Source organism: Mesoplodon bidens (assembly GCF_964165515.1).
Source record: "Mesoplodon bidens genome assembly, contig: HAP1_SCAFFOLD_103, whole genome shotgun sequence".
Classification (NCBI taxonomy): Eukaryota; Metazoa; Chordata; class Mammalia; order Artiodactyla; family Ziphiidae; genus Mesoplodon; species Mesoplodon bidens.
Genome location: NW_027672700.1, coordinates 1,191,726 through 1,213,784, shown reverse-complemented (window position 1 = coordinate 1,213,784; position 22,059 = coordinate 1,191,726). Strand labels below are relative to the sequence as shown.

At 48.4% G+C, this 22,059-nt stretch overlaps 2 protein-coding genes and 1 pseudogene across 4 annotated transcripts in view; all 3 read right to left on the bottom strand.

Annotated features, from left to right (window-relative positions):
- The window catches only part of LOC308609817 (centrosomal protein of 78 kDa-like), a 405,903-nt pseudogene that overhangs the window by 126,726 nt on the left and 257,118 nt on the right, over nucleotides 1–22,059 (bottom strand). The gene's annotated exons all lie outside the window — the stretch shown is intronic.
- Nucleotides 1–22,059, bottom strand: part of LOC308609811 (forkhead-associated domain-containing protein 1-like) — a gene marked incomplete at its 3' end in the record, with an annotated part of 143,566 nt that overhangs the window by 45,602 nt on the left and 75,905 nt on the right. The window contains exons 13-15 of the mRNA XM_081259112.1: nucleotides 19,121–19,216; nucleotides 18,480–18,700; nucleotides 17,778–17,943 (exon numbers count right to left, since the gene is read on the bottom strand). Of these exons, the coding sequence (XP_081115238.1) occupies nucleotides 17,778–17,943; nucleotides 18,480–18,700; nucleotides 19,121–19,216 (483 nt within the window). The remainder of the gene's footprint in view (nucleotides 1–17,777; nucleotides 17,944–18,479; nucleotides 18,701–19,120; nucleotides 19,217–22,059) is intronic.
- The window catches only part of LOC308609797 (uncharacterized protein), a 258,883-nt gene continuing 238,435 nt past the window's right edge, over nucleotides 1,612–22,059 (bottom strand). For both annotated transcript variants that reach the window (XM_081259101.1, XM_081259103.1), the window contains one exon: nucleotides 1,612–1,726. The gene's annotated coding sequence lies outside the window, so the exon portion shown is untranslated. The remainder of the gene's footprint in view (nucleotides 1,727–22,059) is intronic.

The window sequence follows — 22,059 nt, the reverse complement described above, 5'->3', positions numbered from 1 at the left end:
CCCGCCCCTGCCCAGCCCCACAATCCCCTGTTCACTCCACGCAGACTCGCTTGCCCTTGGATTGTCCTTGCCCACCTGAAACAGGTGCTCTCTAAAAGAAGGACATAGCCGTGGAGGATACAACATGAATTGGTTAGAATCGGCTAGGTCCAAGGGGGCATAAGATTCGACTTCCAGGGGAACTGGAGCTTCATTACAGGCTCATTGTAATACATGAGCGAAATGACACACCCACCAGCACCAGGACAGTTCCAAGGCTGACCATAAAGGTCAAAAAGTGGGTGGTGGGGCTGCCCTGGTGGCACGGTGGTTGAGAGTCCGCCTGCCGATGCAGGGGACACGGGTTCGTGCCCCGGTCCGGGAAGATCCCACATGCCGCGGAGCGGCTGGGCCCGTGAGCCATGGCCGATGAGCCTGCATGTCCAGAGCCTGTGCTCCGCAACGGGAGAGGCCACAACAGTGAGAGGCCGGCGTACAGAAAAAATAATAATAATAAAAAATAAAAAGTGGGTGTTGGCCCAATTCCTGGAAATCCCCGCCCCTTCCCCAAAATATTAGAGTTGTCCCAATCCTCCTACTCATTAGCCTATAAAATTACCCAGCCCATAAAACTAACTGCCCCATATTTGGGGGCCTCTAGCCTTCTGAAATGGCCCACACTCTGTCTGTGGAGTGTGTTTCTCTCTAAGGAAATCCACTTCTTACTTTGTCTCTTGCTGGATTCTTTCTGCGATGAGACATAAAGAACCTGAGCTTTATTAAGTCCCGAGACCAGATGCGTGATCTCGATTAAAATATAGTGGGGTCTGACTGGGTTCGAGTCCCAGCCCACGGGTTCAAGTCCCACCTGAGTTCCATGGTTGCACAGCCACTAAGCTGGTCCCCCTTGGCCTCCCCCCTTGAAGCGCTGCCCACCACGACACACAGTTTATTTTCTCCACAGCACCACTGCTCTCTGAAGTGGGCTTGTTTATTCATCCGTTTACTTTTATTGTCTGTCACCCCCTCCCAAATCTGTGAGTACAGGAATCTGACTGTCTTGCTTGGCTCTCCCTCCCCGGAGCCTGGAACGGGGCCTGACACCTAGTAGGAGCTCAAGAAACATGTTGAAGCAATGAAGGAATCCAGGGAATCAAAGCTCAGTCACAGCTGTGCGTTGGCTGCCCCTCTCCCAACCCAAGCCCTTTATCAGGGAACCACCTCTGATCAAATTAGAAAATGTTTTCCCTTGGGCCCAAGTGCACTCGGCTGAAATGTGTGAGACAATGGGTGCCTTAAAGGAGTGACCCCATTTTGTCCACGCTCTAGTTTGCACTCAGGCTGCTTTGTGGAACCACCCAAGCCACAAGGCGACCTGTGTTCTCCCTGGTGGGGCCAGTGCTCAGACCTTGTAGCCAAGAGATACCATTCTCTCAAATATTTACCTGGTCCTGCCCTCGGAACTGGGTGGCAAGAAACCTCCACTGAGGGAGAACTCTAATGCACCGACACGGGTGATCCCTGAGGCTGCACCCAGGTCAAGGGCACAGGTGTGCTGGTTGACTGGTGATGTCTGCAGGGGGAGGGCAGAAGCTCTGGGGCCTGAAGGCAGAAGCGCCTCACCTGACGTGATGGCGGCGTCCCTCCTTAAGTTCTCAGCCTCGTGCTTCAGGGAGGTGATTTCTAAGTTTCTCTCAGACAGGGTCTGGCACAGCACCTGGTTGTAGCCTTGCTGTAGGGCACTGATCTGTGGAAGGAGGCAACACACAGTCAGAGGGGGCCAGCCAGGCCTGCAGGACACGCCGGTACTTCTCCAACGTTGGGCAAAGAGTCGGGTTGATCTTGGATCGGGGTGTTGGGGAAACCAAGGTTTTCAGTTGTCACTTGTGGAAGGGGCAGGAGGGGGCCTGTTCCTTCAGTGACCACCATGTCATTGGTCCTCGAGACACGGACCTTATCTTTGTGGCCACCCAGGGGCTCGGGTACTGCTGTCTTCCTATGACCTGTGGGTTTTCAGCCATAAATAGACCAGCTGTTGGTTCCAGATCATCCAGCACTGACTGGATGCACAGCCAAGTTCAAGAGCCAGGAGCAGGTTATGAAATGAATTCCCTCTAATGAGAATAGAGGGTAGTTTTTACCTCACAGAACACTCCAGAGTTTACAAAGCCCGTTCACACATGCTACACTGATACTCGTCATAGCGTTGCTGAAGGCTGACGTTCCCATTAATGTGTCCATTTTGCAAGGGAGCCAGGTTGAGACTCAGAGAGGCGAGGCCCCCTGCTCGGGATCATGTGGCTGGTCAGACGTTGAGTCTAATTCAAACCCAGTCTTTAGTTGCCTGGTTCCTCCTTCCCAGGTGGCTCTAGGAATGAATGTGAGAAGTTGGAGGCTGTAAAGCATGGCATGGACTCGGGAGCCGGACTGTGGCCTTCAAGTCCTGCCTCTGCCAGTTAACGGGCTTTGTGAACACAAGGAGGACACCATATTCTGTTTCCTTTTGTTCCGTCTATACACGGGGTGATGGTAGTCCCAACCTGATAGGATTGTTAGAAGTATTTTAATAAGTTAACACGTGTACAAGTGCTCAGATCATGCCTGGCACACGACACAGGGGGATGAGCTCTGACGGTCCTCTCCTCTGACTACCCACGGGGTGTTTTTTTTTGTTTTGTTTCGGGGGTTTTTTGTGTTTTTTTTTTTGTGGTACGCGGGCCTCTCACAGTTGTGGCCTCTCCCATTGCGGAGCACAGGCTCCGGACCCGCAGGCTCAGCGGCCATGGCTCATGGGCAGAGCCGCTCCGTGGCATGTGGGATCTTCCTGGACCGGGGCACGAACCTGTGTCCCCTGCATCGGCAGGCGGACTCTCAACCACTGCACCACCAGGGAAGCCCCTATCCATTCATCTCTTGATGACACTTAGGTTGCTTCCATATCTTGGTAATTGTAAATAATGACGGTCTGAACATTGGGGTGCATGTATCTTTTCAAATACATGTTTTTGAAAACACGTGTTTTTGTTTTTTTCGGATTTATACCCAGGAGTTGAGTTTCGAGGTCATATGGTAGTTCTATTTTTAGTTTTCTGAGAACCCTCCATACTGTTTTCCACAGTGGCTGTGCCAGTTTACATTCCTACCAACACTGTACCAGGGTTCCATTTTCTCTAAAAATTGTAAATTTTCTTCCTAGGGGTAATTGAGATGGTAGTTCAATAATAACATAAGATCAGGTGAAGTCTAAAGAAATTTTAGAAAACCTGGATAAAGTAAGAAAACATCTGTTCGCTGGCATCTGAATGTTAGAGAGACACCAAGACATGTGGGCCAAGTTCTGGAGAGAAGGGAAACACAGACGCAAGCTTGACATTTGGTGCAGCTTTTCTCCTTGGGGCATTTGCGGATTCAAATCTTACAGCCTAGGAGCTGAAAAGCCAAGGAGTTCAAAAGACTTTAACCAAGCTGCTGGCATCCCTTGACTTGTAGGTGCAGCACTCTAGTCCTGCCTCTGTGGTCACTGCCTCCGCCTCTTCTTTGTATATAATCTCCTCCTGTCTCTCACTTATAAGTACACTTACAGATGGCACTTAGGGCGAGGATAGTCTCAGCTCAAAATCCTTATATCCGCAAAACTTTACCTTGTAAGGTAACATTCTCAGGTCCCAGGGATTAGAGCCTGAGATCTTTGGGGCCACCAGTCAGCCTACTGTAAGCCCTAAACGTCTTCTCTCCTGAGGAGGGTCTAGGCTGGGCAGAAACCCCGACAGACATCTACCAGAGGCCAGATTGAGAGCCCTTTTAGAAGGTCATTTCTCAGCTCATTTGGAACCTTGCTATTGCCCTTTTTTTTTTTCTTTTCTTTTCGGTACGTGGGTCTCTCACTGTTGCGGCCTCTACCGCTGCGGAGCACAGGCTCTGGACGCACAGGCTCAGCAGCCATGGCTCACGGGCCCAGCCACTCGGTGGCATGTGGGATCCTCCCGGACCGGAGCACGAACCCGTGTCCCCTGCACTGGCAGGCGGACTCTCAACCACTGCGCCACCAAGGAAGCCCTGCCCTTTCTTTTTTCCTCCTGTTTGTCCTCAACAGGGGGAAGCATTAAGAGTAAATGAGGGGCTTCCCTGGTGGAGCAGTGGTTCAGAATCCGCCTGCCAATGCAGGGGACACAGGCTCGAGCCCTGGTCCAAGAAGATCCCACATGCCGTGGAGCAACTAAGCCCGTGCGCCACAACTACTGAGCCTGCGTTCTTGAGCCTGCGAGCCACAACTACTGAAGCCTCCATGCCTAGAGCCTGTGCTCCGCAACAAGAGAAGGCCATGGAATGAGAAGCCCGCGCAACGCAACAAAGAGTAGCCCCTGCTCACAACAACTAGAGAAAGCCCGGGCGCAGCAACGAAGACCCAATGCAGCCATAAATTAAAAATAATAATAATAATAATAATAAAATAAATGCATTAGCAGATTTTGGGTTTCCTCTCATCGTTAGTGTATTGCTTTCATTCCTAAGACCCTAAAAAATTGGAAACCACTCCACTTACCAGGAACACACTTTGCAACACGGATCCAGGGGAAGCTGTTTTCTTCCGTAGACACTTCATGACCCCGGTTTCCACAACAGCAGGCACTGCTGGCTCTGCCAAGTTGCTGGAGAAGGGCACCTTATCTGCAAAGTCACGAATCCAAATGGGCCCCCATTGGCAAGGGTGGAAGGAAGTTGTTTGGTTTAGCTTCTTGGGGGATCAGAAGATTGGGAGTTCTGGGGGGGGACTGCAGGTACCTTGCTGTCCCTTGGTACAACGTCAGGGGAAAGAAAGGTCGCTGGTAGCTTCTCAGAGCTACCAGTTGGGGCTGTGCAGAGCGTCTTAGTAAATGCCATTTTGGTTGCAAATAACAGAAACTCAAACCGGCTGAAGAAAAAAGGCGACATCTATGGAGAAGAAAAGATGGCTCCTGCCTGTCCAGACTCCTCCGCTTTGCTTGCCCTTTGTTTCTCTAACCTTCCGCATTTCCCTTCAGTAAACTCCTTTTCTGTTTAAGTTAGCCACAGGAGATTTCTGTTGGTTGCAACCAGAGAATCTTGAGTGATACAAAAAGTCCTAGTGGAACCCAAGGGCAGGCATTGGAATGGGCCTTTCCAAGGAAAGAAACCAGGAACCAGAAAGTCATCAGGAATCAGGGCAACTTTCTGCATCAGTTGGAATGCCTTCAGCTTTTTTTTTTTTTCCTTCATGGAGCTCATAATCCATTCATTTTTTCAATAAGCAATTATTGAGTATCTATCCTGTGCCAGGCACCCTGCTAGGTCTTAGAGTTCCATACAGGTATAAAATATGCCAAGACCCCTGCCCTCAAGTAGCTCACATTCTAGTGAAGATAAGACATGTGAGCACATAGAGTATATTCACAACACAGAATACGAAGAGCTACGCCATGGACACATATACACCAGCAAACATAAAATAGATAGCTAGTGGGAAGCAGCCGCACAGCACAGGGAGATCAGCTCGGCGCCCCGCGACCACCTAGAGGGGTGGGACAGGGAGGGCGGGAGGGAGGGAGACGCAAGAGGGAAGAGACATGGGAACACATGCACATGCATAACTGATTCACCCTGCCACAAAGCAGAAACCGACACACCATTGTAGAGCAACTACACTCCAACAAAGACGCAAAAAAAAAAAAAAAAAAAAAACAAGTACTGTGCCAGAGGGATGAAGCATGACTGTCTTCATAGACCTAGAAAGCCCAGATGCAATTATCCTGGTAGAGAGGGCCTGGGCAGAGAATCGCAGGTAGGTGAACCTGTGTGCACAGAGAACATGGTATGTATGAGAAGCTGCAAGTTTTCAACATCCGTGGAGCAAAAGAGTTCTTGCAAAAGTAGTGGGAGACGTGGCTGAAGAAATTGGTTGAGGATGAAGCATAAAAAATCCACTGAGGGCTTCCCTGGTGGCGCAGTGGTTGGGAGTCCGCCTGCCGATGCAGGGGACACGGGTTCGTGCCCCGGTCTGGGAGGATCCCGATTGCCGCGGAGCGGCTGGGCCCGTGAGCCATGGCGCTGGGCCTGCGCGTCCGGAGCCTGTGCTCCGCAGGGGGAGAGGCCACAGCAGTGAGAGGCCCGCCTACCGCAAAAAAAAAAAAAAAAAAAAATCCACTGAAGTGTGATCTTCTTTTCCTGAGGAGGCATGGGGGAGCCATGGAAGATTTTTAACCTGTTTGAGGACATGGTCAATTCTCTGGGTTTCAGAAAAGTCCCTCTGGTGTCTGGGATGTGGTGAAAGTTGGGCTGGACCTTTCACCCGGGCATGCTCAGTGGCTCAGGAAAGGTTTTCGCTCTGCCTTGGGAAATTTTTCACGCCACTCTGGCAGCGGAGCTCGCCCCGCCCACGGCTTCTCCTCACTGGATTGGTTGAACTCAGGGAGGCTACCAGGAGGCCCAGTTGACCTCCCAACTCCACAGCCCCGCCCCCGCCCGTTAACGCTCTGGGCGCGCACTGCCTTCAGCTTTAAATAACAGAAACCTGGATGTGGGTAGATGGTAAAAATTTGGAGCCCCTCCCAAATGAACTCTAGCCATGTGGCTTGCTTTGTCTGATGAGATGTTGGCAAACACATGGCAGGTGGAGACTTGAAAAGTGTGCTTTGGGGCTTTCTCTCTCCTGTTGCTCTTGGAAACCTGTACCCACCACACGTGGCCTGGTCTGGCCTGCTGGGTGATGAGGGACCACACCAGGCAGAATCAGACGTCCCAGCTGAGGCCTTTCTAGACCAGGGTTTCTCATTCTCGGTACTATTGACATATTGGATCAAATAAGTCTTGGTTGTGGGCAGCTGTTCTGTGCACTGCAGGATGTTTAGCAGCATCCCTGGCCTCTACCCCTAGAGGATAGGATCACCCCCACCCCAGTTTAACAACCAAAGTGTGTCCAGACATTGCCAAATGCCCCCTGGGTGGCAAAATCGCCCCCAGTTGAGAACCACTGTCCTAACCCAGCTTGCCTGGCAATGACCAGGCAGGCATGTACACGAAGCCACCCTAAACGAGCCCCAGCCAAACCAACCAGACCAGTACAAGTGGCCAGCTTGACGCCTGGAATCATGAGAACTAATAGTTGCCATTATAAGTCACTAAGTTTTGAGTCGTTGGCTCCACAGCACAAACAGGTACATCTGACTACAGTGGCTGAAACTGAGAGGATTGATTTATTTATACAACAGGATGTACAGAGGTAGGCAGTTGAGGTACAGTGCAGAGCACAGTGATGCCACTAGGCTCCCACCCAGGCTTTTCATGTCTTTCCACTCCATTGTCCTTTGAGGTTGGCTTTGGTCTCTTGCTTGTTACCTGGTGATCCCCAACATGGCTGTTCCAGCTCCAAGACCGAGCTCCAGGAGAGGAAAAGGAGACAATGCAAAGGGACAAAGAGAAAAACTTTCTCCTAGCAAAGCCTTGTCTTTAATTCCAGAAGGGAAGCCCTGCCCAGGGCCTTCACCTGCATGTCACTGGCCAGAACTGAACAACACAGCCAGGTCTAGCTGCAAGGGAGGCTGGGAAATGAGGGCATTTCGCGTGCTGCTTATACAGTAGAGGGAGGCAATGACTAAGGGGCTTGTAGTGTCTGCTGCACTGTCTCTCTGGGGGTCGTCTTGGTTTCTTCTTCTTTTTTTTTTTTGCCACACAGTGTGGCTTATGCGATCCTAGCTAACTGACCAGGGATTGAGTCCGGGCCCTTGGCAGTGAAAGGGCAGGGTGGACTGCCAGGGAATTCCCTGGGTCTTGGTTTCTTGTCTCTACCTGTTGCTTATCTATCCTGGCCATCTCTTTCTAAGACTGGCTTTGTTTCTCCAAACACAGTGGGAGAAATGGCCACCCCAGCTGGGAACTGCATCAAGACTTTCAGCTCCGGACCCTTAATGACCTGTGTGGTAACTCCATGTCCCACTTCCAAATATCAAGGGCACAGGTGCTGATTGGCCCAGCTTGGGTTAGAAGAGAAACCTGATTGGTCTGGCTTGGGTAGACTATCTACTGATCAGCCAGTCAGGTGTGGCCAAGAGAGCAGCAGTAGGTAGGGTAAACCTGGTTGGGGAATGTGCATTCTCAGAGAAAGGGGTGTGTGGCTGAGGAGACACCTAAAGAACCATCTAGTTCAAGGAGTGAAGAAAGGACATTGCCATTGTGGGTTGCAATGTTGATACGGTAAAGATTAACACGTCCTTTGAAAGACCTCAAATACAGTGGAGTCACATAGGCATTACATTTAACTTATGCAAATTCAAATATTTGTATTCAACCAAAGTAGTTTTCTTCCCACACAACTTGGCTTCCAAACATGAGCCAGCTACTTAACTACTGCCTGACCAAGTGATCTTTTCTGGTGCTGGAGATTGCTGTTTTGGATTTGGGGGATATGGTACAGTATAATTAATATGTTCTTTATGGAAAACTGCTGGGATTTTCAAGATTATTTTTAAGGTCAGGTGATGCTCACCCTTCTCACTGTGTAAGAAGTACCTTTAGTGGAAGATCGTGCAAATCATTTTTCCCATTTCCTTCTAGTTTTAATCAGTATAAAGAATGCATTTGGTTTTAAAATATCAAAATACTTTTATTGTGGCTTTTTAAAAATAAAAATAAATGATATTCATGGCTTCTGGCTCTTCCTCCTGGGTTTTTTTTTTTTTTTTTGGTGGTCTCTGGCCATACAAGAAAGGCAGGGAGAGAACAGATGGCTGGAGAGAAGGCAAAAATGAGGGTCTCTTCAAACACCACGGGAAAGGGGTGTGTCCACCTGGGCAGTGTGTGTTCTTTGATGACTGGGTACTTGGTCTGTCCTGATGGCCTGGGACTTGACCTACTGGGCTGTCTTGGCGCGGCAGAATGGGCAGCGTGAGATGGCGTTAGAAACCTGGGTTCCAGACCCAATTCTTGAATTTACTAGCTGTGTGACTTTAGACGGGCCATTTAACCTCCCTGGGCCTCAGCTTCCTCATTTGTAAAATGGGGAACATAATGCTATTTACCTCCCAGGGCTTGAGAGAGGATTAGACGAGAAGTGTTTTGAACACCGCAGAGCGCCATATAAACATGACTCACTGTTATGGAAGCGATAAAACTGGTTGCTGTTCACATTTATTATAATCAATTCAGATATAAATGCACTATACCATGGCCCCAACAGCCCTGAGGTTACCATTCTGTCCTGTGGCCCCAGTACACGCCCTGGGTTTTCTCAACTGCGGGCTTCTCAGAGCTCCTTGGAGGTGTGACATTTGGGTTTGTCACTACCCAAACACATAATTGCATCGACCAGGCCTAGGAGTCTGAATTTCAAACTTATTCTTCATATGCCTGCGTATGTTTACATTCATAATATCTGTGAAAAGAACCCCTCTCCTCACACACTCCAAAATCCAGTATTGTGCAAAATACCAGTCTAGGAAGCAACACACTAGGGTAGCAACCTTTAATGTCCTAAAAAAGCATCTTAGTATTTGACGCAGAAGAGTTACACTGACTCACGGTGGATCACGCGAGGCCCAGCGGGACGACGTTTCTAGTTCCTTCCACCAGGTTTAGACAACTGAAGGCTCTGGCTGGATTTGCTGGACATTTCTCTCTTCAGCATCTCCCTTCCTTGGTCCATCTTTGGGGTGCCTTTTCTGGCTCCAACCTACAACAAGCAAGAGCAACAAATGCCCAAACTCTATAATTGTAGGGAGATCCCCAAATATTTCTCAAATGGCATTTTTTTTTACTCAAAATAAAATCTTTGTTGTAAAAAATATTTATATACACACATAGACGTGAGCAAAACGAAGGTAAAATGATCCACCATTATCAAACTACCCACAGGTAACCTTATTCACATTTTGGTGTACATTCTTCCAGATACACAGATAACGTTTTCTTCTGACATTTGCATCTTTTTTTGAACCAGCAGTTTCTGATGATAGGCAATTTCATTGGGATGGACTTTCTCTCGAAAAGCTGTTACTGAACTGAATGCCTTATGTCTCTGATGTCTTAGGAGGGTAAAATGCAGCATACTCTAGGGGGTCTGTCTAACCCTTTTCTGAGCACTACTCCTGGATCCAGGCAGCCATGTGTGTGACTCTGTCCCTGGTCATAGCTGATCGGGCACTTGGCACGGGCTGGGCTTTTAAGATGGTCACTCCCAGGATTTGGGTTATGGGTTCTAAGATGCTACTTGCTTCCTGGGCTGGTCCTTTGAACTGGGGGACCATGAGGTCATTCCTTCCTGTCACATGACCGGAGAGAGCAGAGATCAGGGGAGCCACACAGAGACACAGAGAGGAGATACGGCCTGTGTGTGCATGTGCGCATGCTTGTGTGTGTGTAAAAGAGATGATGCCTGAGATCTGATGGCTTACCAGTTCTATTTCGAGGCCAGGCTCTCTTTCAGCTCCCAGTTTTTATGAGGCACTCACCCCTATATCCTTAAAAAAGCCCCCTCCCCACCTTTTTTTTATTTTTTTCGGTACACAGGCCTCTCAGTGTTGTGGCCTCTCCCGTTGCGGAGCACAGGCTCCGGACGCGCAGGCTCAGCGGCCATGGCTCACAGGCCCAGCCGCTCCGTGGCATGTGGGATCTTCCCAGACCGGGGCATGAACCCGTGTCCCCTGCATCGGCAGGCAGACTCTCAACCACTGCGCCACCAGGGAAGCCCAAGGCCCACTCTTGGGGAAGGAGTCGCCCAAGTTACACTTGGCAAGGAACCTGGAGGAAACCTTTCTGTACTGAGGAGATCCTAGACACCAAACTTGTAAGCTCAGGCTGGAGGGCAGGGAGAATGGGAAGCTGTCTCTTTGCTCTTAGCCGAAGCACCATCTGCCCCGCTTCTGTTAAAGCCAGAGGTAGCGTGAAGTTCCAGGGCGTCTCACATCTCAGAGAAGCACAATGTTCCCACAACATCCGGGGCCCATCCCAATATCTCCTCTGCCATTTCACATCCGCAGGTGGTCCTCAGACAAAACCTAGATGTAGGGCAGTTTCTGCCTCCTCCCAGCTCAGTCATATATGTGAGTGAATAAGTAACAAACATCCAGTCGTTTCCACTTTGCAGGGTGGCAAACGTCTCAGATCAAGTGGGGCCCTCAGGATGCTCTCTATCCTCTTAACATCCTGCTCTGGGGAGTAACCACCTTCTGGTCTTAGCACAAGGATGCTGGTTGAGAAGCTTCTATTTTTCAAATATATCCCTCACCTAGAATATCTTCGTTTCTTCCCATGATAATTTGGTTGCCTCAGCATGACTGTGGCCTTTTATCAAACTTGAATGTCTCCTCTCTCATATTCAACCAAAATGTGTTTGGCTTTCTAGCTTCCTGAGAGCTCGCCTCTACTGTCTGCAAAGTGGGAACGTGGACTGGCTTAATTCCAGTTCCAGGGCTGATTTGTCAATGGCAATGTTTCAACATGTTCAAGATTTCAGAGTCTTAATTCTCAACTTTGAAGAGAATTCTAGAGGATGCTTCCATGAAATTTAAGAGAAATGCCACTGGAAATGTATCAGGTTTATTACCTGGAGGTTTATAACCTAAAGGAGGAAAAGCTAGCACTCACCTGGGTGTCAGATCTGCACTGATTCCCAGCTCTCCTACTGAGCTGTGTGGCTCTGGACAAAGAAAGTCTCTGAGCCTCAGACACCTCATCTGTAAATTGGGTATAATAACAACACCCACCCCATAGGGTTGTTGTGAAGCTTAAAAGAGATACTGCACGTCGAGTGTTTGGCTCTGTGCCCGGCACATGCCAAAGGCTCAGTACATAATACATGTGGGATAACTGTCAACTGGGCTTCCTGCTGACGTTCTAGGGTTTTCTCTCTTCTCTCTTCTGGCTCACCTGGAAACGTGAGTTCTGCATCTTTGAGTTCTTCATCAGCTCTCCAAACATTCGTCTCTTTAACACAGAAAGAATATTGACAAAATTTAGCTTATGTTCTTCTTTGCCTTTTGCATCAGAGAAAAATGGATTTTTCTCAACTTTCAGATGCTACCCATTTGGATGGAATGTTGAGCCTTCCTAGGTGAGGAGGTGAGGATAGAGGTCTGCAGAAGCGGGTGTGGCTTTGGGGTAACGCTACACTGTCCTGCTGCACCTTTTAGGGAATCTCTGTTCCAGATTCCAGCAGAGAAGGAGGTGGTCAACCAAGAAGGCTACGAAGGATACTGTATTCTTCTTGGAGGACAGATCTGCTTTAGCTGGAAGCAGAGCCTCCTAGATCAGTGGAAGAGGCTGTAGATGTCCAGTGGCTTTCCACCCAGTGGAAATGTTGAAAGCCCCAGTGGCTAACCTCCCTGGCAGGGACTACAGGGGCCTGTTGGGAAGCCAGCATCACTGAAAACCTGGAGCTTGCCGCTCCCCTGGGGTTTGATGACTATTGCTGACCCTGATCTGCTCAAGACCCTGCACCTCAGGGGCAGCTCATCAAAGAAAGAGCACCCCCTAGGCACTGGAGACACAAAAGTGAGAGGGAACTGGGGTCTCCCTTGCAGACTGACACTCCGCAGGTGAATGTGCAGTGGTGTCAGGAAGGAGACGTTCTCCTAGAGCCCTAAGCATCCACTGGGGTCGCCAACCTGATTCCTACAGCGGCCAGGAAAGTAAAAGAAGTGGGTGAAGTGAGCTGGGGTGGTGGTGGACAGCAGCAAACACACGAGCCCAGCGCCTTTCTAAGGGGCCTGGAAGATGGAGGCTTGTGATGGTGGCTTGTGGGTCTGTGGGCCTAGGGTCGCCAGATCTTCCAAGTTTCCCAGAGAAGCTGGAAATCCAGAATATTCCAGGAAACTGCCCTATTTTGAAATGTAACTTAAAAAAAAAAATCCCAAGAGACAAATGGAATATATCTGTGGGCTGCCATCTTGCGACACCTGGTTCAGAACCTCCCTGCTTGGTGTCTAGTTGGTGCTCAGTAAATGTTGGAGGGGTTGCCAGATAAAATACAGGATGCCCAGTTAAATCTGAATTCCAGAATGAAGCCAACAAATTTGTGAGTGTGAATATGCCCCGTGTAATATTTAGGACATTTATACTGAATAGCTTTTGTTGTTTATCTGAAATTAAAATTTAACTGGGCATCGTGTTTTTTGTTTGTTTGTTTTCCCCTAAATCTGGCAACCCCACCAGGTAGTCACAAAACTCAGGGAGGAAATAAGGCTGTCTTTTGGGACAGGGCATAGGTGCTTACAAGACTCTTCCATTCTCCCAGAAGGATGCTAACTCTACCCTCAGAGGACTGTCCGTGAAGGCTGATGGGCCCGTATTGAACTGACAATTGTCCTCCACGCATTTTCCGTGGAGAAGGCCTCGAGCCTGCAGCCACTCAGTATTTATCACAAACTCCGTTGAGACAATCACTATCCAAATTCCCAGATATTATAAAGCAGGGGTTAGTTTTAAACCAACAGCCTTCTTCTCTCCCACCCCATCCCCCGCCTTTTTTTTTGCAGAACCGTTTATCCAAGCAAAATCCCATGAGGAACTTGGGGTATAAGATAATGGAGAGCTTCTCTGGCGGGAGAAAGGTGTGTGTGCTTTGAGAGTCACACCTTTCCATGGCACCCAAAGGCTCCAGGGAACCCCAGTTTGAACATTGCTGCAAAATTCCTTCCTGGATTAAGTTCCGTCAGTGGGCAACTGGGCACTGAAGGGCAGAGCCTGGCCCCTGTGCACCTGCTTTTCCTGAACTTTACTGAACACACTGGGATGTGATGAAGGGGGTGCGGGAGGGTCTTTTTCTTTAGCCTTCTTCTATCCGTATGCTGCATAGGCCTGGCCACATGGTTCTACTTCATCACTCTGGGCGGAAGAGCACCACCCCAAGCCCCTCCCATCCCACGCTCGTCCTACACAACATCTACCAATTGTGGGGCTTCCCTGCTGGCGCAGTGGTTGAGAGTCCACCTGCCGATGCAGGGGACACGGGTTCGTGTCCCGGTCCAGGAGGATCCCACATGCCGCCGAGCGGCTGGGCCCGTGAGCCATGGCCGCTGAGCCTGCGCGTCCGGAGCCTGTGCTCCACAACGGGAGAGGCCACAACAGTGAGAGGCCTGCGTACCGCAAAAACAAAGTAACAAACAAACAAAACACACAAGTGGCACGGAGGAAGCCAGAATCTTGAGAATACCTGGGCCCAAGGAAATCTTGGAAGATAGTGAGTTAAAGAGAATAGTGAGGATAATGACGATGGTAGGAGAGGGTGAATGCTTTGTGGTCCTATGTGCTAAGGCTTTTGTATACAAGCTCCCATTGGGAAGGCTACGAGCTAGGTGCCATTTTTATTCTCATCTTAAAGAAGAGGGATCTGAGCTAATTAAGCAGAGGGAAGCTTAGGGGGTTTTCCTGGCTGAGACCACAAGGCAAAGCGGTGGTCACGCCCCCTAGCCAGGACTTGATTGGCTGGAGATTTGATTGGCAGGAGAGCTGAGCGGCTTCTCCTGCCAGAAGCAGCTGGTGCCCTTCAGCCTTTCTTCCACTTCAAGTCCTAAGAAAGGGCTTGCGTGCTTCCCAAGTGGCAACTTCTGTGCATTTAAAAATTTCCTCTTGAAAATCCCAGCCTTAGCCCTTTCACAAAAGGTATCTGGGTCCTTTCTTGGCCGTGGCCCTAGTCGTATTCACCAAAGAGAAGAGCGCGTCCCATAAGAGGTGGCGGCTTTGGGAGGACCGGGGAAGGCGTCAGCTGGCAGGAAGCTCCCTGGAAAAAATAGAGGAATCCCCACCCATGCATGAGCTGCCTATTCTTCCCCCTTAGAAACAGGGCTTGTGATATGCCAGGCACTGTAGGCATTTTGCCATTTAACCCTCCCACTGCCCCACGGAGTAGGCCCCTTGCTAAGAGTTTTGGTTGCTTTTGTTGAGGAACCTGCGATACAGAGGTCAAGCCACTTACTCAGGGTCATTCGGAGCAGTGGTGGGGCTTGACCCCTATTTGTTTGACTCCAAATCTGGCCTCTGAACTCTGAGAGACACTGCCGGCTTCTCGAGGGATGTGGGATGTGGATTCGAGTGAGCACGGCCTGGGCCGCGGTTCCCGTCCCTCTGCCACATGGACAGAGCCACAGGCCCAGTTCGCTGTGAAGGCCCAGCATCTTATACCAAGTCTCATTTTCACAGCCAGAGATATTAGTGTGGAAATAGGACTTTTGATTCTTGAAAGGTCTGCTTGGTGAAGAGATGATCAAACATTAAAACTACAAACTCCATTTTTTTGGGGGGGGGCAATTCTGAAGCTTAAGATGTGTAATTTCATCTCAGTGCTTCAACCTTGCCACCTCTGTGAATGGGTGAAGAGTTTCAAAGTTTTATACAGGAGGCTAAAAAACTAAGGCTCCTTGTGAAAATACTAAGTGTAAAACTTAGAAAAGAGGAATTCTGCTTTCTGTTCATTTCTGCTTAAAGACAACGAAGATATACTCCCTGGAAGGAATGGATGCCAAGACAGATGTATACAAGTGACCTTTAGGATCCAGCAAAACTTTAAAATGTAGTATTGTTTTCTTCCTGACAAACAGGCTGGCACGTCCCTTGCATTGTGTATGAATGAGGCAGCCCATGAATAATGCATGTGAAGCCTGATTATGTAAATCCTCAGGTTTTCAGTACATGACAATGGCTTTTTTTGGGCCCTACGCTGTCCCATTCTGTGGTCTGGTGTCTCTGCTTTGGGGCCTAGTCTGCCAAGCCCTGGGGGCGGGGGGGCACTTCGGGGAGGGGTGAGCTCTGCAGAGGGCACATCAAAGGGAAAGTCACAACTCTGTCACTGGCCCAGCTCTCCCTGGCATTGCTTGGTGTGAAAGGAAACTGTCCTCTGCCTGAGGCAGCCCCATGACATATGCAGACTAAGGTCTGTGATGTTTAATTCACAGCAGTGAGCACTGGAAACACTTCATCCAGGCTCCCTCAGAGCAGGACAGCCACTTTTCATTTCTGGGGCTCTAAGCCAGAGAGACTGCTGTCTGGAAACCTATTGCCTGGAAGGTTCGCAGGATGGGGGGCAGGCTTCTGCAAGGAACTATCTGACCATCACCTCCTGGTTGAGCAGAAGGGCACCCTTCTATGACCTTGGCCTCCTTAGAGCTCATGCAGGCAACAAACACACACATACAAATACACACACATGCCAACACACAGCACATACTCACATGTACACACATACACGCAAGCATGCGTGTACAAACACACAGCCCCAAGTCAGAAAGACTGGCGTACTGTTCTGGCTACTCAGAAGAGCAAACCCAGATCTTTATTCTCAGAGAGCTTATTCCTCGGTGTATCCCTGGCACCTGGCAGAACAATGACAGTCAGAATCGCCGCCTTTGAAAACACTCGGGCTGTTCACTCAACTGATTGTGGTCATCATTGCAGGAGGCAGGGAAGTCAGATCATGACGCTGGACACCCTTAAACTCAGTACAGTGCTATGTGTCAATTATGTCTCAATAAAACTGGTGGAAAAAATAGTTATCTGGATAGAAAGAACAAAATAAAATACACGAATTATCAAAAGTTAAAAAAATACAGACGAGCTAGACTATGAGTCTCAGAAAGCACTGTTCACAACAGCCAGGACATGGAAGCAGCCTAAATGTCGATGGAGGAGTGGATAAAGAAGATGTGGTACAAATATACAGTGGAATACTACTCTGCCATAAAAAAGAATGAAGTAATGCCATTTGCAGCAACATGGATGGACCTAGAGACTATCATACTATGTGAAGTAAGTCAGACAAAGACAAATATCATTTGATATCACTTATATATGGAATCTAAACAAAATGATACAAATGTGCTTATTTACACAACAGAAACAGACTCACAGACTTTGAAAACAAACCTATGGTTACCAAAGTGGAAATGTGTTGGGGAGGGACAAATTAGGAGTTTGGGATTAACATATGCACACTATTATACATAAAATATGTAATCAACAAGGACCTACTGTATAGCACAGGGAACTCTACTCAATATTCTGTAATAACTTATATGGGAAAAGAATCTGAAAAAGAATAGATATATGTATATGTATAACTGAATCACTTTGCTGTACACCTGAAACTAACACAACTCTGCAAATCAACTATACTCCAATATAAAATAAAAATTAAATTAAAGAAAAAGAAAGTTTAAAAAAATAGAGGCAAGCTAGACTATGAGTCTCAGAGAGGTTAATCTAACACATATATATGGAATCTAAAAAAAAAAAAAAAAAACAAGGTTCTGATGAACCTAGGGGCAGCCAGGAATAAAGACACAGAGGTAGAGAATGGACTTGAGGACATGGGGAGGGGGAAGGGTAAGCTGGGACGAAGTGAGAGAGTGGCATGGACATATATACACTACGAAACATAAAATAGATAGCTAGTGGGAAAGAGCTGCATAGCACAGGGAGATCAGCTCAGTGCCCTGTGACCACCTAGATGGGTGGGATAAGGAGGGTGGGAGGGAGACACAAGAGGGAGGGATCTGAGGATATACGTAGGCATATAGCTGATTCACTTTGTTATACAGCAGAAACGAACACCACACTGTAAAGCAATTATACTCCAATAAAGATGTTAAAAAAAAAAAGCTGCCTGAAGTCACACAGTAAATGGCAGAACAAGAGTCTAAACCTAAGTCTGCCTAACGCTAAAGCTATTCTGCCACCTTCCTTTGCAATGAGCGAATGCATTCTGTGCTGCCTGGATCCCACTGGGACCTCAGTTGGCTGTTTCTAAAGGGAGCTGAGGGGCAGCCTCAGAGGCTCTGCTCCGAGCAGGGACCTCTCACCTTCTGCTGCCTGATCGCCCTGGTGACCCTCTTCTCCTGGTGCAGCCGCTCTTCCATGTGCGCCAGGGCCTCCTTCAGCAGCGCCTTTTCTTCGGCCTCTTTGGAGGTGTCGTCCTTCAGCTTTGCCACCTGTGACTGGTACATCTGAACCGACACTTTGCTCTGCCTGAGCACACGGGAGAGACAAAGTCTCTTTTCTCCTCAGCTTTCTCACTCACCACCAATGCTCCTGACCTGGGAGATCCTCAGAACACTTCCATATATGCCTGGCTTCGCGGTTTCCTTACAAGTGGGGGGAAGGCTGAAGATGTGGGGACTAGAGGGCAGAATAAATAGCCCATTGGCTGTGGACGTGCAGCATGAAGGGGGCAACGGTTATGCTACCAGCCCCTCCCAATTTCCCAGAGAGGGTGGGGTAACGGATACCACTGAAAATAGGGTGGAATTACGAAAAGCACACACATGGTGAAACATCAGACACATTTATAAAAGGTGCACCTTATTCCTTAACAATAGGGTACTTTAACTGCTGCTTTCTTGCCCAGAGACTTGGGTCCATAAGGCCCTGAGTCACCATCCCGCCTCCCCCCTCCACACCCAGGCCTCTGTCCTCTTGTCCTGGTCCCTACGGGTCTGCAGCTGCACCGAGGTTTAGCCTGGAGAATGGAGGCCTGGGCCTTTTGCCGGGGACACGGGCCATACTTGAGCTGTTCAATGTCCTCCTCGTATCGTCTCAAAAGCTCTTCTTTTCTCTGCAGCTGGTTCTTGAGTAGGGTGATCTTATCAAACACCAGGTACAGGTCTCTTTGTCGAAGCTGGTAGACTCTCTCCCTCTCTTTTGGGGAGAGGTGTTTCATGGACACGTGACCTGACATATCTTTGATGTTCATCAAAGTCCCGAGGGTTTTGCTCATATCCATGTACTACGAGAAAGCATTTCTCAGGTAAGAGGCCTGGCCCAAGACCGCTGGTGGCCACTTTGAGGAGGCAAACATCTAACTCTGTTTCATTCATTTTCTGCAGTTGCAGAGAAGAAACACATGCTTTGCAAATGAGTGCATTTGGGGTGTTTAGTACGACTTTCATTTTCCCCCGCATCCATTTACACTATGCCTTTTTGAGAATTGGGGTGGGGGAGGGGGAATGACAACAGACATAAACATTCATTCTTACTACCCAGTCTTCCAAGGAATTGGGCTCTGCAATTTCCAGCCCATGCTGGGATAGGAGATGGGTCTCGTGGAGCTACTGTACCAACTAAACATGTATGTGGAGTTGATGTTTAAACTATCTGCAGGGCACACAGGTTTGCACAGGAGGGGACTGATGCTGGGTATACCTACCAGGTTTTCACTGAGATCTAAAGCGTCAGCCACATCCATTTTCCCTAACTTCTCAGAGACCATGATGGACCCTGGGCTGGAAAGGCCATTTTGAGGCTGAAATAAAAAAAAGAAGAAAAACTCTCTTGGCATTCCATTATGATTTTCTACATCCAGAATAATAACCCAAAGAATAATGGAAGAATTGGAAAGTTACTAAAGAATAATTTAAGAGAGTTAATTTTTTTAACATCTTTATTGGAGTATAATTGCATTACAATGGTGTGTTAGTTTCTGCTGTATCAAAAAGTGAATCAGCTATACGTATCCATATATCACCATATCCCCTGACTCTTGCATCTCCCTCCCACCCTCCCTATCCCACCCCTCTAGGTAGACACACAGCAACGACCTGCTCTCCCTGTGCGATGCAGCTGCTTCCCACTAGCTATCTATTTTACCTTTGGTAGCGTGTGTGTGTATATATGTCCACGCCAAGGGAGTTGGTTTTAAATCCACTCTGACTCTGTGAACTGCTTTCTTTATGACTGTGCTCCTACCCCTTCAGAGCACAACTGCCTTTGAAATGATGCATCACTTGTGCCGTTCTTTGGCCACCGTCTCGTCTGTCTTCCCTTTAGGCCAGTGGTTCTCAACCAGGGGTGACTCTGTCCACCCTACCCCCTCCAGGACATTTAGCAATGCCTGGACACATTTGTGGGTGTCATAATTGCTGCTGGCGTCTAGTGGGTAGAGGACAAGGATGCTGCTAAACACCCCATGATGCATAGGGCAGTCTCCCAAACAAAGAGTTACCTGGCTCAAAAAATCAGTACCGCTGATGTTGAGAAGACAAGCTCCAGAAAAATGGAGACCATGTGGCTTTTGCTCACTATCTCCCTCCTTGTGCCCAGCATGGCACCTGTCACCGAGTGGTGCATAGTGGTCATGTTTGTTGAATGAACGAATGAAGGTTAAGTGGAAAATGGCCTCCCTCCTTTTTACTAAAGGAATCTCATTTCTGTGCAGCAGAAACCATACCCTCACAAAATTCGGCCCAACCTTCTCCTAGCTCTGGAACCTGGTGGGTGGGCATCCCTTCAGAACCTTTCCAGAGACAATGCAGATAGTGTTTGCAGCTGCATCTCCCTAAGACCCCAACCAGCCAGCTGGCTGCTGGAAGCCCAACTGACTGCATGGAAAGGCCACCAGACTGAATAGGGGACCTGATCTGAACGACTACAAATAACCATAACAAGCCTCCTTAAAAAATAAATTGGCTTTTAATGCTTGCCATGAGCCTCTCTTAGCCCTAGCATTTGTTGGCACTACCCTGAAACCCTCTGAGATTAAAAACAAAGCAACTACAGAAATATAAATGCCCCCAAAGTGACTGTGATAGATAAGAGTGGACATATTTGTCTATGTACCTATGGAGATGAGAATAAAAGAGGGTATCTGAAGATGACAATAAACCGGGCAGATCTGCTGCAAAAAGAACCTGAGATGCTGTTCAGTGTCTTCAGCTACCCTGAGCTGCATCCTCTGTACCGCTCCAGACGCCCCCTCTTTTCCTGAGGGGAGGGTCACTAAGGAAGAGCCTGGGCTACAGGATCCAAGCACACAGTCCCCACCCGGTCTCTGCAGGCTCGCAGACAGACCACCAGGGACACACCGCTGGTGTGTCTTCAATCATTATTCTGTGACCTTGGGTGAGGTACTTGACCTCCTGAAGCCTTACTTTTTCTTATCTGTTAAATGGGGACAATAATAGTAACTATGACACAAGGCTGCTACGATGGTTAAATGACATAAGGCATGGAGCCGGCTGAGCTCAACGCCTGGCACACAGTAAGCAGTTCACAGATGTCAGCTATTCTTCCTCCTGCTCTTTCCTTTAATTACTGCCAACCTTGGAGGATTGAGAGTTGGGAGGTTTCCTGCTCTGTGGTGTCAGTGGTGGGATGAGGGCTTGTTGCCAAGGGGAAGGTCAATCTTGGAAGCAGGACCATCAGGACGTGAGATCCAGCTGAGCTCCCCACCTGGAGACAGGCCCTCTACTCCCAACCTCAGAGAAGGAAGATTCGATTTTACCAGGAAGACCAACACGTTTCTGAAGACTCACATCTCTAGACGTGTGAGCAAATGTCTAGAAAAATTGTAGGAGAAAATGCTGGTACAGAGAGGATGGCTTTATTATGTTTTCCAAAAGCTGGTTTAGACTAGCTGCCGCAGCAAGCCACGCTGACCTGAGCTGTCCATTGTCATGTGTCAGTCAAACACCTGATCAAACATCCATTTAGGATACACGGCACCTTCAACCTAACAATCAAATTACTTCTGAAAATCCTGGAAAACACAAACTATGCTCCCTAAGAAAGGAAGGTTTTCTTGGATAATACTCTTTAAATACTGTTTGACAATAATAACTATCATCTATTAAAGTGCTCGCTATGAGCTAGGCACTGGGATAAGCACTTTACATGATGATCTCCTTTAATTTTTCCATCATCATTTTACAGCTGGGAAATGAAGTCCCAGAAAGGTTAGGAGCCTGCCCAAGGTCACAGAGCTTGTAGAGCTGGGATTAGGACACAGGTCTCTGATTCTAGAACTTGTGTCTTCTTAATCATCATGGCTCCCTTCTGCTGCCCTTTATGTGTTCATGTTTTTCAGTTTATAGCAAAAAGCAAGTGTTAGGCAAGCTCATGACATAATGTTGTACATTAGCTTGTTGGATATTTTCTGCAGAATATAACATGTGATGTGAAAAGGAGGGCCCAGAGATTGACCTGGCCAGCATCAGTGCAATGCTATATCATGCTGTACATGATGGGAAGCCGCCTTTCTATTCAAACATTGGATCACTATTACGGCCAGGCACCGACCAGTCCATACAGGTGCCAGCCCATCAGGGAGGACCTGGCCTCGAACCAATGATGTATACAGTGGTGCCAGGG